The sequence below is a fragment of the Microtus oregoni genome, unplaced genomic scaffold (assembly GCF_018167655.1).
Source record: "Microtus oregoni isolate MIOR12 unplaced genomic scaffold, Mior012 000050F_ref0000143, whole genome shotgun sequence".
NCBI classification, from domain to species: Eukaryota; Metazoa; Chordata; class Mammalia; order Rodentia; family Cricetidae; genus Microtus; species Microtus oregoni.
Window position 1 is genome coordinate 15471044 of NW_024543256.1, and position 14076 is coordinate 15485119.

A 14076-nucleotide genomic window follows, 5' to 3' on the forward strand; every position below is an offset into this window, starting at 1 on the left:
AGAGGGAGAATATGCCAGTTTCTCCTTTTCACTTACATACAGTTCAACACTTAAGCAGCTTTTTTTTTTTTTTTGGCAAATCCGTTTAATTTGTTAGTAAGATTCAGCCTAACTTATTTTTATGCTTACCATTGAAAGGTGTTCCTGGACTTTCAGGACCAAAAGGCTACCAGGGTTTGCCTGGAGACCCAGGGCAACCTAAACTGACTGGACAACCCGGATCGCCAGGACTACCAGGTATGTAAGATAGAACCACTGTGGCATTTGGATAGCTGATTGTGATCTTTGGAAAAGTAATTGTGACCTCCTCATGTTCAGTGATGGTTTGGATCTGGTTGGGCTTGACAAAATTGTTGACATTTAGCCAAAGTTTCAACAGACAAAATATATAGGAGATTTTAGCTTGCTTATTCAGAGTCATAGTTTGCTCAGAGCAGAATATATGTAGAACTGTGGTTCAAGTAATGTGCTGTACTTTACTATAGACACGCCAGCATATAAATAAGACAACTATCTGGTTGGAGCCTGAATAAAATCACCTGTTCGAGTTGTTTTTGTTGTTGTTCTTTGTTTGTTTGTTGCCATCAGACAAGTCAGTCATTCTGCAATGTAAAATGATGATTGAAATTTTTGATTTTTAAAATTTCTGAGGACCAAAGTTCCCCAGGCCTCCTTGTAGTTTTTTTTTTCTACAGAAATGCTCTTACAGTGACCAGTTTGCCTCAGTATTAGCTCACTTCTCAAAACTTTCAGCTGTTTGATTTTAGTTCAGCCCCTAAGAATAAAATGCAGCTGATCTTTGCCCTCTCAGAAGAGCCCTGAAGGTCGATCATTTGCCATCAAACCCATACCACATTATCTTGATGGATTGAGAAAGATAAATTTTCTCCTCGTTTCTTCCCAACATCTTCTGCATTCTCTTAAGCTGGAAGTCACCTGTGAAAGAAAAAAAAACGACATATATGGTGGCCCTGGCAAACATGTAGGTGACATCACATAGCTCAAGCACCTGTGATGCTCTAAGACAAATCCTCAAACTCACCCAGGTCAATCCTGCATCTCTCCAGCAAACCACCAACCCTTATCTCTCTCTGGCCTAATGAGAGAGGGGCTCTGTTATGACAGGGATCCATGACTGACATTTTATTAAACATTTTTTATATTGGATTTGTCTGTGAGAGCCGCCAAAATGATAGCTATTGATACGCAGCAAATAGAACATGGAATGCATGGACTTGTTTTAGGAGAAGAACAAAGTGCTCAGGTAAAGTTACCTTTATTTTTCTGAAGTTGAATGTAAAGACCTGTATTAGCTTAATTATATCCCACTATGGTACTAACAAGAGTTCTGGAAAAACCCCTGACTATTTCACATTGAATTGTATCTGTGGACTTTAATACAATGAAACTTGTCCTTCCAGTCCCATGATGCCATTCGTTGTTTACATTACATTTCTAGGTCCCAAGGGTGACCCTGGTCTCCCTGGTCCACCGGGACTTACAGGGCCTCCTGGACTTAAAGGAAACATTGGTGACATGGGATTTCCTGGTGAGTGATGGAGGGTCATAGTCATTTTGTCCTATTAATATTCACTATCTTTTTTTCTTTGAGACAGTGTCTCATGTACCACAGGCTGCCATCAAACTTGCTGCATAGCTGGGGATGATCTTGAACTTCTAGTCCTCCTGTATATTCCCCCGAAATACTGGAATTATAAGTACTTGACAACATGCAATGTTTATAATGTATTAAAGATTGAACAGCTTTATGCATATGAGGCAAACACTCTACCGACTGACCCCTGACCCAACCCTCATTTTTATGCCTTTTTTTTTAATCAGAAAAGATTAAGTAGAAAGTCTGGGTCTGTATCAAAGTGTTAGTATGTAAAGAGGGCTGGGATTCCTCAGGAGATGGGAGAGGAGGCAGCTAATGTTGATAGAATAAGAGTAAGACACTCTCTAAAATAACCAATGAATAGAACTCTCACTACAAATATGTAAAAGTGACTTAATAAGGGACAGAATTTGAAGAAATGAAAAAGTTAGAATTCACAGACATACCTATTCTCCAGCTTCTTCCCTTCCATTAAAATTTCTTTAGAAATAGGTTGTTATATAAACCTGTGCATGAAACTCACTATGTATACCCAGTTTGCACAAGTTTTTAAAAAGATCTTTTTGCTAAATCACATTCATCTTAGGTTTGCTGTGAATAAAGACTATTTTATTAAATATTTTACATTACATATTTTCAACAGGCCCTCAAGGTGTGGATGGGCCCCCTGGACCTCCTGGAGTTCCTGGACAACCAGGCTCTCCAGGGTTACCTGGCCAGAAAGGAAGTAAAGGAGATCCAGGTGTTTCAGGCATTGGTCTTCCCGGTCTTCCTGGTCCAAAGGTAATGCTATTCTGATCATGCATCTGAGAAGTTGTAGCTTTTCTTGAACTGTGCTTGTTTCTGATTCTTTACTAAACAAACTCCAGAAAGACAAGGCATATTCTGAGCAAAGAATTGTTACTTCAATCTTATCATAGGTTGTGAAGTCAAGCCGGTAACAGGAATGTATTATCTAAGAACCTAGCATAGGTTTTATTCCTAAGTAAAATGGGAAACAAACAGAAAGAATATCATAATTGTACATTATCCATTTTAAAATTGAACCTCTTGATTTCAAAATTGTATACAGAATAGTTATGCTAGTATTTACCTATATAGCATAGACATAGTGTTGGCTTGAATCAGGCTGGTGGCAATGGAAGCGGTAAGAAACGGTCTAATTATGAACATAATTCAAAAGTCAAATCAGAAAGATTTGCTTATGAAATCTGAGAGAAAGAAGGTGTCAAGGATGACCCTGAAGTTTTTGGTTTTGAAATCATGGAGGATAGGAAAGCTTTTGTAAAAAGCAAGTTTGGAGAAAAATATGAAGAATGTACTTTAATAATTGTTATATTTTCTTGCTAAAATGGGAAAGTCATCATAAGACGTAGGGATGATGGAGAGGACTGGAGGCCTGACTTCAAGCCTTCAAAACGGCCTGCTACTTAGGAAACTCTGTAGACCTGGGAACACAGTTCAGTACCTTTTTTCTCAGACAAATTTCCAATTGACTCAATGTCATCGTAAGAAATTCTGTTTCTTACTCACTGATTTAGAATTGTGTTTTTTAAACTTCTTAAATTTGTTCATGTATTTTTTTATAATGGACTAATTTCAACATATAGTAAAGTGAAAACCACCCCTATAAACCATGTCTGAATTTATAATTGAATTTATCAGCGAATGGTTTGAATTGGGAGTTATCTATGGTGTTCTTAAAGCAAGACTATTTTTAGCTTCTTTTATATGTGGCTTATAAGTATACTTCAGTAAGATAACCATATGCATAAGAATGAAGATGACAGAAATTTTATTAGAAAGCCCTAACAGTCCAGTTCAAAAATAAGCAACAGCCTTGAGCAAACCCTTCTCTAAAACTCATATACAAATAGCCAGTAAATACATGAAAAGACATTCCACATCACTCGTCAATACAGAAATGCAAATCAATGACACAATGGGATAATACTTTGTACCCATTAGGCAGATTCCATTAAAAACTATCAAACAGGGCCTTGAGATACAGCTTAGTTGGTAGAATACTTCCCTAACACTTGTGAATGCCTGGATTTCATCTTCAGCATTAACTAGGCATGATGGCACATATGTTATTTTTTATTTATTTATTAAAGATTTCTGCCTCCTCCCTGTCACCACCTCCCATTTCCCTCCCTCTCCCCCAATCAAGTTCCCCTCCCTCATCAACTCGAAGAGCAGTCAGGGTTCCCTGACCTGTGGGAAGTTCAAGGACCACCCACTTCCTTCCAGGTCTAGTAAGGTGAGCATCCAAACTGCCTAGGCTCCCACAAAGCCAGTACGTGCAGTAGGATCGAAACCCAGTGCCATTGTTCTTGACCACAAAGAGAGGCACATACCTTATTAATAATAATAATGAAAGATAGTCATCTCATCAGTCATATTAATTCAAATTTATATTGCGGTGAGATACCACTTCCTACTCAGTAAAGTAGCCACTTCCAAGAAGCTTGGAAAGGATGTAATGAAACTGGAAGCCTTACATGTTGCTGGTGGGAAAGTAAAATGATAGATACAGCTGCAATGAAAAGACATTTCATGATGCCCCAAAAGCTATAACTGTCATATAACCTGGAAGTCTCACTTGTGTGTATACACCCAAAAGAAGTGAGTGTGGATCTCGTCACAGACACTAGTACTTGTATGTGAATGCTCATAGCATCATTATTTATAATGATAACAGTTTGGAACAAATCAAAATGTCTATCAGTGGGTGAATGGCTAAACAAATCATGCTTTATCCATACGATAGACTAGGATATGATAATTAATAGGAAGAAAGCACTGATATAACCTAGATGATTTTCCAAAATTAACCCTAAGTACAATAAGCCAGATCCAAGATACCATATTACATGATTTTATTTATATAAAATGTCCAGAATAGGCGAACTGGCATAAACAGGAGAACGAAATGTAGTTGGAGCCCAGGGTGAGAAATGTGGAATGATTGTTAACAAGTGCAGGTGGGTTTTGTGTGTGGAGGATTAAATTTTCTAAGATTGGATTTTAATGATGGTTGTCCAGTTCTGTGCATGTACTAAGAACACTGATCTGAATGGCTTGTGTGATATGTAAATGATTTCAATAAGTTATACATAAATACTTTGTACTCTGCAGTGGGAAATCTAATGCAAGATTTCTACCTATAAACATAATGTTTTCACTTGTCTTGAAGGTAATTTTTTAATTTCTGGATGCTTTAAGTTCTAGAATCCTTATATTTGATGAACAAATGGATACTTGGTTTTGAAGATATTTAAAATAATTGTAGACCTACATATAATACAGCAATAATATGACATAGTTTAATGTTATAAGTCACATTTTCTTTGATGTTTTTGTGACAATTTGAGCCACTTTTGTCTATGCTAACCTGGTATTTGGAGCAATATTCTTACTAATATTTTCTTAGCTAATTAAAAGATAATATTGAATTCATCATCTTAAGTATAATGCCATGTTTTTGCTGTGTTGATCACCTTTCACATACATGTATTAAACCCTTTGTGGCCCTGTTTGGCCTGGCCAAGCAGCCTGTCACTATTATTTATCAGTTTTCCCTATTAACTACATATTTCCTTGTTGAGAGAGCTAGATACATAGGAAACCTGAAGGACGAATTATATAATCTTTCTCGCTTATTTTGATAAAATGTCGATATTGTTCAGTGTGTTCAGACTTCATTTAAGCATGATGAGTAGGTTCCAGCAATCTGTGGTATATAATACAGTGCATGTGGTTGACATTACCATTCATCTGAAAATGTTCAGAAAATTCATTTTACATTATATGTTATGCCTATTTTGTTTGTTTGTTGGGTTGATTTTTGCTTTGCTTTGTTTTTTATATGCATTTTTACTTTGTCGCTCAGACTGTCCTGAAACTCACCACGTGGCCCAGGGTGGCCTTGAACTCTGTAGTTTATTTCCTTAGCTCTCCCACTGCTGGAATTATAAGCCTGCATCACTACATCTGCTCTTTTAACCATGTTGTTGACACACACACACACACACACACACACACACACACACACACAAAACACACACAACGCACACACATATATGAAGAGGAGAATGAAAATATTATAAGTAACATGGTTTGGATTAGAGTTACATCTTTTTATCCAAACTCATCAACATGTATGCATTTAATATGTACAAATTTTGCATTAATAATATCTAAAGTTTGCCAAAAATACTGTTCAGCCACTTTTTGTTATTTTGTTTTAACTTTGATTGATAATTCTATTCTTGTATATTTATGAGGTACATTTAATTTGTTTATACATTGGGTAGATAGCTCCCCTTAAATTTCTGTGACTTTTATTGTTTAAGAATTTTATGTATGCATATATTTTTATTAAATTCACTCCACTATTTCTTGTCAATTTCATCCGTTATTTAAAAATTAATACTGAGTTTATTTAGTGTGCTTTTTGTGTATGGACAAAGTGCCATATAGCAGAGTCTCAGGTGCTGCATCACTAAAGAAAGCTGACTCTCCAGAGGCCATGAATTGCCAATAGCTCATTTGCATAGGATGGGATGTCATGCCCACTGCCCACATTCCTGGCTGGTATTTTGTTTGGCCTGGTCTTATATAGATCTTGCACGTGATGTCCCAAATGCTAAAGTTTATGTGGACAACTGGGTCCAGAAAGCAATGTTAAATTCCTGGTACTTTTAGCTCTTTTTGAGAAACGTGGAGCTTATTATTTATTATATTCATGAAGCCATGGTATGAAATATGTAAATATATTTTATCTATCTCTGATAAAACCATACTTAGTTAACTAAACCCTCTGCTTGTCTCTTCTGTTTATTTTCTTTCTTTTTTAATAATTTTTTAATACTTATTTATTATGTACAGTGTTCTGTAAATGTGTGTCTTCAGGTCAGAAGAGGGTACCAGATCTCATTATAGATGGTTGTGAGCCACCATGTGCTTGCTGGGAATGGAACTCACAACCTCTGGAAGAGCAGCCAGTGCTCCTAACCTCTGAGTCATCTCTCCAGCCCTCTTCTGTTTATTTTCTATAATCTCTGGTAACCAGCATTTTACTCCTAACTGCTCTGAGAAGTACTTCTCTTTCTCTGCTTTTTTTCACTGAGCATAAGGTGCCCTGGGTCCATCCACATTGTCATAGGTAACATAATTTCATGCAGTTTTGGAGCTTACTATTTGTCTAGTGAACCACATTTTCTTTACCCATTTATCTGTTGCAGGACTCTAAATAAGTTCTACATCCTGGCTATTATGAACAGTGCTACAGTAAGCATAGGAGTGAAGGTGTCTTTTTGACACAGTGATTTTGTTTTCTTTGGTCATATAACTACAAGTGGACATGTTGGATAGCATAGAAGCCCTGTTTTAAAATGTTCATTTAGTTAACTTTCTTTGTCTAAAGTAGAACTAGAACATTTCTTTGTAGTATCCTTCATCCCCATGTGTAGATAGAGTTATAAAATGAATCATCATATAGGGACTACAACTTCCAGCTTATGGGCTGCCATTTTATGTTTAATGTTGCTACTCAGCAGAATATGGGGTTTTTCCTATCCAATCAAACATTTTCAGCTCATTGTTTTTATTTTTTTACCAGTAGCATTGCTTCTTCAATTTTACAGTTTCAAGCAGGAAGGCAAAGATTAGCTTTTCCATTTACTTTGATGCAGTTTATAAAATAAGACAAACTACAAATATATTTTGGAAGTCATAGGTTGTAGCATAAAAGATAAGATGCTTAAGATACAATACAGTCTGACTATTACCAAAATACTTAGCTTGCCAATTTGAATTTTAGCAATAGAACAGATTCTAAATGGTGTTTCTAGTCTACATGGTGTGTGTGATACAACACAGTGACCTTACAGTCAATTCTAGTATCAGTCTTGTTAAAAAGAAAAAAAAATGTACTATGTTTGCAAGATAGTTGCTCAGGAGTAAATTTGGCTCCTTTTGGTTTGATATGCTTTATTTTCAAGAATCTTATCAAAGTTGAGTATGGAATAAATGCAAATATTTGAAACTTCCCTGTATTCAAGTCACTCCTAGCTTTGCTAAAAGTGCAAACAGACTTGAATTTTGCATTCTTGTGGTGATGCATGAGATTCCTGGTCTGATCTTTTTATTTGTCTGAATCAAAAGATTTGTCTAAATTCTCTCCTCTTTACGGTCTGTCTTTTCTGAAACCCATAGTTTCCCTCTGGAAATGTATAAATAATAAAATGTTAAATAAAACTTAAGCTACTAAATTGTAATTCACTTCATAAGTCCTCATAAAATATTTAAAATTTACTTGCCATGTGATTAATAAAAACTGTATTGAGGGACAGAGGTAATACAGCTTAGAGATTGGTATCATTTGTGGAATTTAACATACTTTACTTATCATAAATAATCAGAAATGTGCTGGGTTCCTCAGGTTTGCCCATAACAGAATATTAGAATTTCTTTCTATGTTTTATTTTGTAATATGAATTTAATTCATTCATAAATAATGAAGGCCAGTCTAGGATGAAACTAGGCACTTACCTGGTTTATCTGCATAAACATCTAATGTGGGATGAATTCAAGCCAAGTTGTTATGAGATACCCATTATGTGCCCCCAAATGGGCTATGTGTTTGACTCATAAGCGGTAAGAAAAAAATGCATACATCCTCAGCCCAAGATTCTTAACTATTGAGAAAAAAATGTCAGGAAGTGGGACACTATTTTTAAAACCTAATCGCATGATATAGAAACACACAAGACTTAAACAGCAAGTCTTACTCACACAGGCAAGCCTAAGAAGACATTCTGTAGGTGATATTGAATACGAACATGCTCTTAAAGAGGTCATGTTCCCCATGAGTGGAGAATGAGTACCGTGGGAGACTGTTAGAATTATTGTACACTGTTTTCATCAGTATTGAGGAAAAGTTTTAAAACTATTAAAGTGGGTAGGAATTTTTCTAAGAATATACTGAAAGAAATATAATGTAAATAATTCATTGAGGAAAATAACAATATGTACAGTGCCTATGGCCACAAAGATACTTCGAATGAAATTCAAGAGTTATAATTTGCATATACAAAATTGTTATAGTCAACAAAGAATATGACCCTATCCTTATAGCACATGTGTGTCCACTCTTTTCATATTGTGACATGAAATTGTCATCTATAAAGTTCACGGTCAAGTACTGCACAATGAAGTTCCCAAACGATGCAAAGGTCTTATAATGCTAATGTAATTTTTTTAAAAATAATTGTGTTGCACCACATTCATAGCTCTCTTTGGCTGCATGCAGCCCATGGGCCGTGTAGGCTACTTGTCAAGAATAATGTCATGAAAGAAACAGACTATTAGATAGTCACTGAAGAATTGGTAGATTGTTCATGGTAAGATAAAAATCAACCTTTTTCATTAGAACCTAGTGTAGCTATTGGCTTAAATTGACTTGATTAAGTTATTAAGGATGACAATCTCAAGTTCTGAAGTTAAAATTCAGATTGCATCGCTTGCTAGCTGCATCACTATTGCATGCTGATGATGTTGCCTTTCTAATAGGATTGGCAAGGATTAATGAGATTGATGCATCCATGTAGCACAGGAATAGCATGAGCTCCGGAGTCTGACAGATCTCAGTTCAAATCTTAATTCTACCACTCACTAAAGTTCTTAGGCTCCTGACTTCTCTGAGATTTGCTCTTCACACTTATCAGTGGGAATACCAGGCTGTTGTGATTATTAAGGGAAGTAATTTGTATAAAGCACTTAGCAGAGTTTCTGGCATATAGTAAAAACCCTATAAATAATACTGCATTGATATATCATCAACGTCACAAAGAGACTTTAGTTTTGTCTTTTCATTCATGTTTTCAGGGTGAACCTGGTCAGCCTGGATATCCAGGAAACCCAGGTATCAAAGGTTCTGTGGGAGATATTGGCCTGCCTGGATTACCAGGAAGCCCTGGAGCGAAAGGGCAGCCAGGACTGCCTGGATTCCCAGGTAGGTGTTCTTTTCCTTAGTGTTCCTTCTCCCTTTCCTTTCTTTTCCACCCTAACTAGTATCGGAAGCAACTTCTTATTTCCCAGACTTGCATCCTGTACTGGTTAGCAACACAGTCTCCAAGTAGAACTTTACCTTTCTCTGCCTACCTGCCTTTCTGTATAAATTGAGTAGAAGAGAAAGAGTGCTCATGACTCAGCAGGACAATAGCCTGTGGGCAGAGACACTTGTTTGGTGAAGCATTTTTCAATCTTTCACTGCTAGCCAAAAATCAATTCTGAGGCTTTAGTAGTTTTGCAGGTGATAATATACTCTGCCAGGCTCTGGCCTGCTGCGGATTCTCTTAGAACGGTGGACGCAGACACACAGCTGGTAGCTGTTGGGAGGACAATTACGCTGTTCACTGAGATGACAAGAACTGAGTCAAGCAAAGAGATGTAGCACTATATATAGTGCAGTAGATAGCCTGGCCTAGGTGATTGTATTTGTCATTTCATGCTTCTGCGTAATTTTTAGTTTGGCTTCTGGATTTCACAGTGTTATAGATGAGCCTTTGGTTATGTTTCCTTGACCTTTTAATGGAAGCATTCCTGTCTCTGGAAGAATTTCTACTAGTGTATATACCTATGAATCCACCGCAAACCAAAATCAAAATGGTATTTCCGTTTACGCACACCGCTCTTCATCCTCCCAACACTTCATCATGAGATAACGATTATCATCTCTTCTAGCACCATCAGTTAATTTTGCATGTTACTGAAATTCACATAAGTGGACTCACACTTTATGTATCCCATGGTTTGCCACCTTCCTTATGCTTCCTCATGTTGTGGTGACCCCTACCATAAAATTATTTCCTTGCTGCTTCATAACTGTAATTTTGCTATTGTTATGAATTGCAATATAAATATCTGATATACAGGATATCTAATTTGCAACTCTGGGAGGGGGTCACGACTCACAGGTTGCGAACCACTGTCTTGTATCAGTGTGCATGATTTCTTTGATTAATCATTATGTCCAAGATTCACTAATCAGGTTGCACATGTCAGTTATTTCTTGTCATTGCTGTGTAATAATTGAAAATTTGTTTTACAATCAATTATGTATGCTCTAGTTTACAGACTATTTGGTGTTTATGATTTGAAACTATTATTAAAAATGAAGTTAATATTCCTTTATATATCTTTGATGGAAATATGCTTTGATTTCTCTTAAACAGTTAATATTTGTGCAGGCATTGCGCTTAAAGCTGCCTCCCCTCTGTATTAGTTATGTGGAATGTTAAATTAGTTTGGAACTGTACATTTTTCATGTAGCATGAATCTTTAAACGTTTGTCATAAAATTTGTGCAGTGGACTGGTTGAGCTATTTTCAAGAGGAACTTTAGTGTAACTTTGATTTTATTTTTGAAGACCCAGGGCTTTTCAAAATGGATTGTTGGGAGACTATTTTGAAAATGTGAGAAAAACCAAAGCATCAGCAGCGGCTTATTTGTGATCTTCCCCTCTAGACTTAATAAGGAAGAAAAGGTTATGGATTCATTTCATAAGAGGAATCCTTCTACAGAATTTTTAATGTACTAATTTAAAAATGACTTTTACTTCTTTTCATCTGATTCCTGAAGCCCCGTTACTTGCTAACTCTACAATGGGACTTTTAAAGGTCTTGTGATTTTTTTTCAAGATGTTCATATTTTTATCAAATACCAAGGAGTTATAATTTAACGAGCCATAAATAAAAAATGCTAATACTACCAAATAATTGTTTAAAACTCAAAACTGAGCTATGAATACTGTATATGAACAGAATAGGAAGATGTGAATTCAGTAATCTGAGGAAGAAAGACTAGATACACAGAAAGACAGACAGTCAGACAGATAGAGAGACAGATAGAAAGAATACATATATATATTATATAATATATATGTATATATATATATAGAGAGAGAGAGACTACAACCTTCTTTTGTAATGTGTATGTATGTATGTAGTGTGTATGTATGTATTTTCCCCTATAAACACAAAATGAGGTTGTAGCTTATCTCAGTTTTGAAATACACTGGAACATTTTTTTTAGTACATTGTGCCGTGACTTGGAATATGAGTCTACCCAAACTTCTTCTCAAGAAACTGTAGACACCAGAAGGACCATGCATACACAGGGACCACACATTCTAAGCCTCCCCAAACAATACCACTAACTGGGGATCAAGTTAGTGGTGCCAGAGCCTACGAGGGAGATTCACATTCAAGTCACTACGCTAGTCATTCATTGGATTTTATTAATTGCTGAAAGTTAGCTAGTACTTTACTTCCTATTCAGTTTTTTTTTCTGTTTTGTTGACTTTTATTTATTTATTTATTTATTTGTTTTGTTTTTTGAGACAGGGTTTCTCTGTGGCTTTGGAGCCTGTCCTGGAACTAGCTCTGTAGACCAGGCTGGTCTCGAACTCACAGAGATCCGCCTGCCTCTGCCTCCCTAGTGCTGGGATTAAAGGCGTTTTTGTTGACTTTTAATCCATATCTCTCTACACTATTTTAAATGACTCTTCTAGACATTCCAACACTTTTATTTTCACATACTAAAGCAACATTATACCATTTCATATGTAATATATTATTTTTCAGGGTCTTTGTGACAGTCTTTATGGATTTAATTTTTATGTGCATGATTAATCTTATAATTAATTGCTATTATCACTTTTTAATTGTTGGTGACAGAACACAAGAATTTCTGCATGCTAAGCAAGTGTTCTACCACTGAGATTTTTCTCTAATTTTGTCTGTGTTTTAAGCTGTCTATTAAACTCTAAATAATTTATTGTAGTAAGGAGAACTGACTTTTCCATGTACCTATGTATTTTCAATCTGAATATTTCTACATTGTTTTACATAACAGTTTCATTTGGTATTATTTTCTAGAGCCTGATGTACTTTCAAATATCGTTTATTATGAAGTGACTGCTGGAGACAAATTATCTCACATTTACCTGACAATGCCTTTACTTTACCTTCATTGTAAGAAAACTTTAACTCAGTGGGGGTAGGGTTCTAGAGTTTGAATCCTAGGGCTTTGGCTTGCTTAGGAAACACTGTACACTGAGCCACATTCCTAGCAGCTAGAAATCTTTGACATTTTCCCCCTTCATCACTGAGTATTTTCCACTATATTTTTATTAAAAATTTCTGCCTCCTCCCCGCCTCCCTTTTCCCTCCTCCTCCCTCAACTCCCCACGCACCCCCTCCCCTCGCCCTCCCTCTCCAGTCCGAAGAGCTGTCAGGGTTCCCTGCCCTGTGGAAAGTCCAAGGTCCTCCCCCCTCCGTCCATGTCTAGGAAGGTGAACATCCAAACAGGCTAGGCTCCCACAAAGCCAGTACATGCAGTAGTATCAAAACCCAGTGCCATTGTCCTTGGCTTCTCAGCAGCCCTCATTGTCTGCAATATTCAGAGAGTCCGGTTTTATCCCATGCTTTTTCAGTCACAGTCCAGCTGGCCTTGGTGAGCTCCCAATAGATCACCCCACCGTCTCAGTGGGTGGGTGCCCCCTTCGCAGTCCTGACTTCCTTGCCCATGTTCTCCCTCCTTCTGCTCCTCATTTGGACCTTGGGAGCTCAGTCCAGTGCTCCAATGTGGGTCTCTGTCTCTATCTCCATCCATCACTGCAGTGTTTGCTCTTGTAGCAGACCCCAGGCAAATCACAGAACCTGTACATCGGCTCACAACCATCTGTAAGTCCAGGTCCAGGGCATTGGACAACCTTTTCTGAACTCCAAGGGCAATAGCTATACATGTGGTACACATACATGCAGGCAAAAGCAGTTATATACATAAATAAAATAAGTCAAAAAAGAAAAAAGTTAAGAAATTAATTCTGAAATGGAAAGGGCATGGCATATTTGAAACAATACTGAAAAAGAAAAACCTGCATTGAAAAATACTAGGTTGGTGGGCTAGTACTTCCTGATCTCAAGTGATGCAGTAATTAAGGTAGTATGGTACTTTCATAAGGATTAATAAGTATATTCATATAAAAAAACATAGATAAAGACACATGTTATGCAATAAAATGACCTGAATGAAGGTTCCAAATAAATCCAGTAGGGAAAGTAAAGGCTCTTAGCTAAAGGTTGTTTGGTGTTTTGGTGGTGAGCCTAGCCTTAAACTGCTAAGCCATCCCTTTGGCCCTCCATGATGGTATGTATTCATCCATAAGTGGATATTAGCTATAAAATAAAGGATAACTACGCTGCAACCCAGAGAGAATAGGTAACAAGGAAGGTTCATGGGGGATGCCCAGATCTCCCAGGGAAGGGGAAATAGAAGAGATTTTTTTCAGTGTACTGAGGGTGTGTGGGGACGGAAACATGAGCAATTAGGTTGGGGGTGGAATGGGAGGGTAATGAAAGAGACTACTGGAAAGGGGGGGGCATTCC

At 36.9% G+C, this 14076-nt stretch overlaps 1 protein-coding gene across 1 annotated transcript in view; it reads left to right on the forward strand.

Annotated features, from left to right (window-relative positions):
* LOC121437119 (collagen alpha-5(IV) chain-like) overlaps positions 1 to 14076 on the forward strand; it is a 191883-nt gene that overhangs the window by 153880 nt on the left and 23927 nt on the right. The window contains 4 exon segments of the mRNA XM_041636956.1: positions 139 to 237; positions 1460 to 1549; positions 2262 to 2401; positions 9512 to 9638. Of these exon segments, the coding sequence (XP_041492890.1) occupies positions 139 to 237; positions 1460 to 1549; positions 2262 to 2401; positions 9512 to 9638 (456 nt within the window).